General features: G+C 48.0%; 1 protein-coding gene across 1 annotated transcript in view; it reads right to left on the bottom strand.

Annotated features, from left to right (window-relative positions):
- The window catches only part of LOC101663782 (ferritin light chain 1-like), a 6650-nt gene extending 6291 nt beyond the window's left edge, over nucleotides 1-359 (bottom strand). The window contains exon 1 of the mRNA XM_030884865.2: nucleotides 4-359. Coding sequence (XP_030740725.1) covers nucleotides 4-246 — 243 coding nt within the window. The 5' untranslated portion in view covers nucleotides 247-359. The remainder of the gene's footprint in view (nucleotides 1-3) is intronic.
- Between the last annotated feature and the right edge of the window lie 1694 nt (nucleotides 360-2053).

Consider the following 2053-nt stretch of genomic DNA (forward strand, 5'->3'; position numbering starts at 1 on the left):
CACATCCTGGAAGAGGGCGCGGCCGCCGCGCTGGTTCTGCAGCTTCAAGAGACGCTCGGCCCCCTCGCGCTTCTCCTTCGCCAGCTCGCGGAAGAAGTGCCCCACGCCTTCCAAGGCCACGTCGTCGCGGTCGAAAGAGCAGCCCAGAGAGAGGTAGGTGTAAGAGGCCCGCAGGTGCAGGTTGACCAGACGGTTGACGCCGGCCTCAGCGTCGGCGGAATAATTCTGACGGATTTGAGAGCTCATGCTGCGTCGGTTTGGAGGTCACCACACGCCGAATAAAAGTGTTCGCTGGTCCCAAGAAGAGGGGCTGGTTCCAAGCGGATGGTCCCGAAGTTACTTCCGAGAGGAAACTGGAGCGCGGCAGGGAGTCCCCGGGTCTGTTCCGTTCAAACACTGTTGAAGCAAGACACAGATCCACGGGACCGCCGGGCGAGCTCTCGGGCCTTTTCTATATACATCCTGTAAGCATAATAGTCCAGAATATACACTACCTCATCCTTATAATCACCTTCTGAAACATAAAAGTAGTCTTTAGAATGGGACAGGACAAAGGAAATATGCTCATTACCAATCTATCTTAGCAATTCCAACAATGCAAGAATGCTCACCTTCCTCAAACTCTAGAGAAGTTGGAGTCCTTGGGGATTGAGCAAAATACTCTAGGTACAAATCCTTTCTTATTTTCCTTTTTGTCTTGCTTCAGTTTTTCTCTTTATCCCAAACATCTTTCCAGTTCTCCCCAGGACAGGGGTCTTCCTCTGCCTCCTTTCTTCTTGTAGAAACAACCTGTGTCTTCAGAGTTACAGTATTCTTATGACTCATTTGCGACTTTTCCTTGGGGTATTACATTTAAGACTTTTAATTGGCTGTAGAATGAAAATTCTAAAAATGGTTAAAAAATAATTTCAACCCCCTGGATATAGTTGGAAACCTTTGTGTTGGAGTGAAATTTCTTAATATGGCTCTTCTGCTCAAGTCTCTGCTGGAGAAACACAAGGTTTCTACTCCCATAAAGAGTTACATTTCAGAAACCTCTAGTGTCGCTCAATCGATGGCAGCGAGTACCCAAGTCTCTGTAACTCTGACCAAATGATGGGGTGGAACAATGCAAATAGAGTATGTGTAATACTAATAGAGGGGACTGACCAGTTTTCATTGCCAACGCCAGCAGTAAGGATAAACCACCTTTAAAGCAGCAGCAGAGAAAAGGAAAACTCCAAGGGCCTTGGAAGAGCAAGTTCAAGATCTCTGTCTGGAAAGGCAGAGGCCACGGAGACCATATGCATCACAGACTGTGGCACCGAGACTCAGAGTAGCAGCATGGAGACTTGGGGTACCTTCTCCTTCTCTGGTCTGAGACTATGTAACCATAAGGCAGAGTGACAAGTGGGCCAGCTTTCTGGCCATGGAGGCAAAGGCTAAGGGACCACGTGGCAAAGAGACTAAGCTAGAGCCTTAGCTGCCACAGGGCTATGAGGCTGAGAGCCAGAGAGAGACATGTCTGCTGACTAAGGAGGCCAATGACTATATCCTTACTGTTTTCTGATTCTGACTTGTGGTAACCTCTTAACTTACCTAACGAACCCCCTGAGTATTGTCTGTGAGTTCTGAGTGAGCATTTCAATGAATGATTGACCCAGCATAGATGTGGAGTGGAGGAGAAATGGTGGGTGTCAGAATAGTAGGATGGAGCTGACCCTTGCCTCGTGACAACAGGGAAGCTAGAGGAGGTCAAATATGTCTGCTCTCCATTGCTGTTTATCGCAACTCCAGGCGACCTTGAGGGATGAGAGCCCTTCCCAAAGACTCCACATCATAACACTATAGTAAGCTACTTAATTTAATGAAATACAGTAGGCGTTCCCAGCTTTCCTCTGAAGGATTCTGTAGCTCATTTTGCCACCGCAGACCATAGTGATTCAAAAAGAGCAGTGGTGTCCACCCCCCGCCCCACCAAAAAGAAGCCCAAAACCTCACTGCCATCAAGCCAATTCCGATTCAGAGGACAGGGTAGAATTGCCATTGTAGGTTTCTGAGACGGTAACTCTTC

This window comes from Echinops telfairi, unplaced genomic scaffold, assembly GCF_000313985.2.
Source record: "Echinops telfairi isolate 266 unplaced genomic scaffold, ASM31398v2 ScPeMD7_18;HRSCAF=68, whole genome shotgun sequence".
NCBI lineage: Eukaryota > Metazoa > Chordata > Mammalia > Afrosoricida > Tenrecidae > Echinops > Echinops telfairi.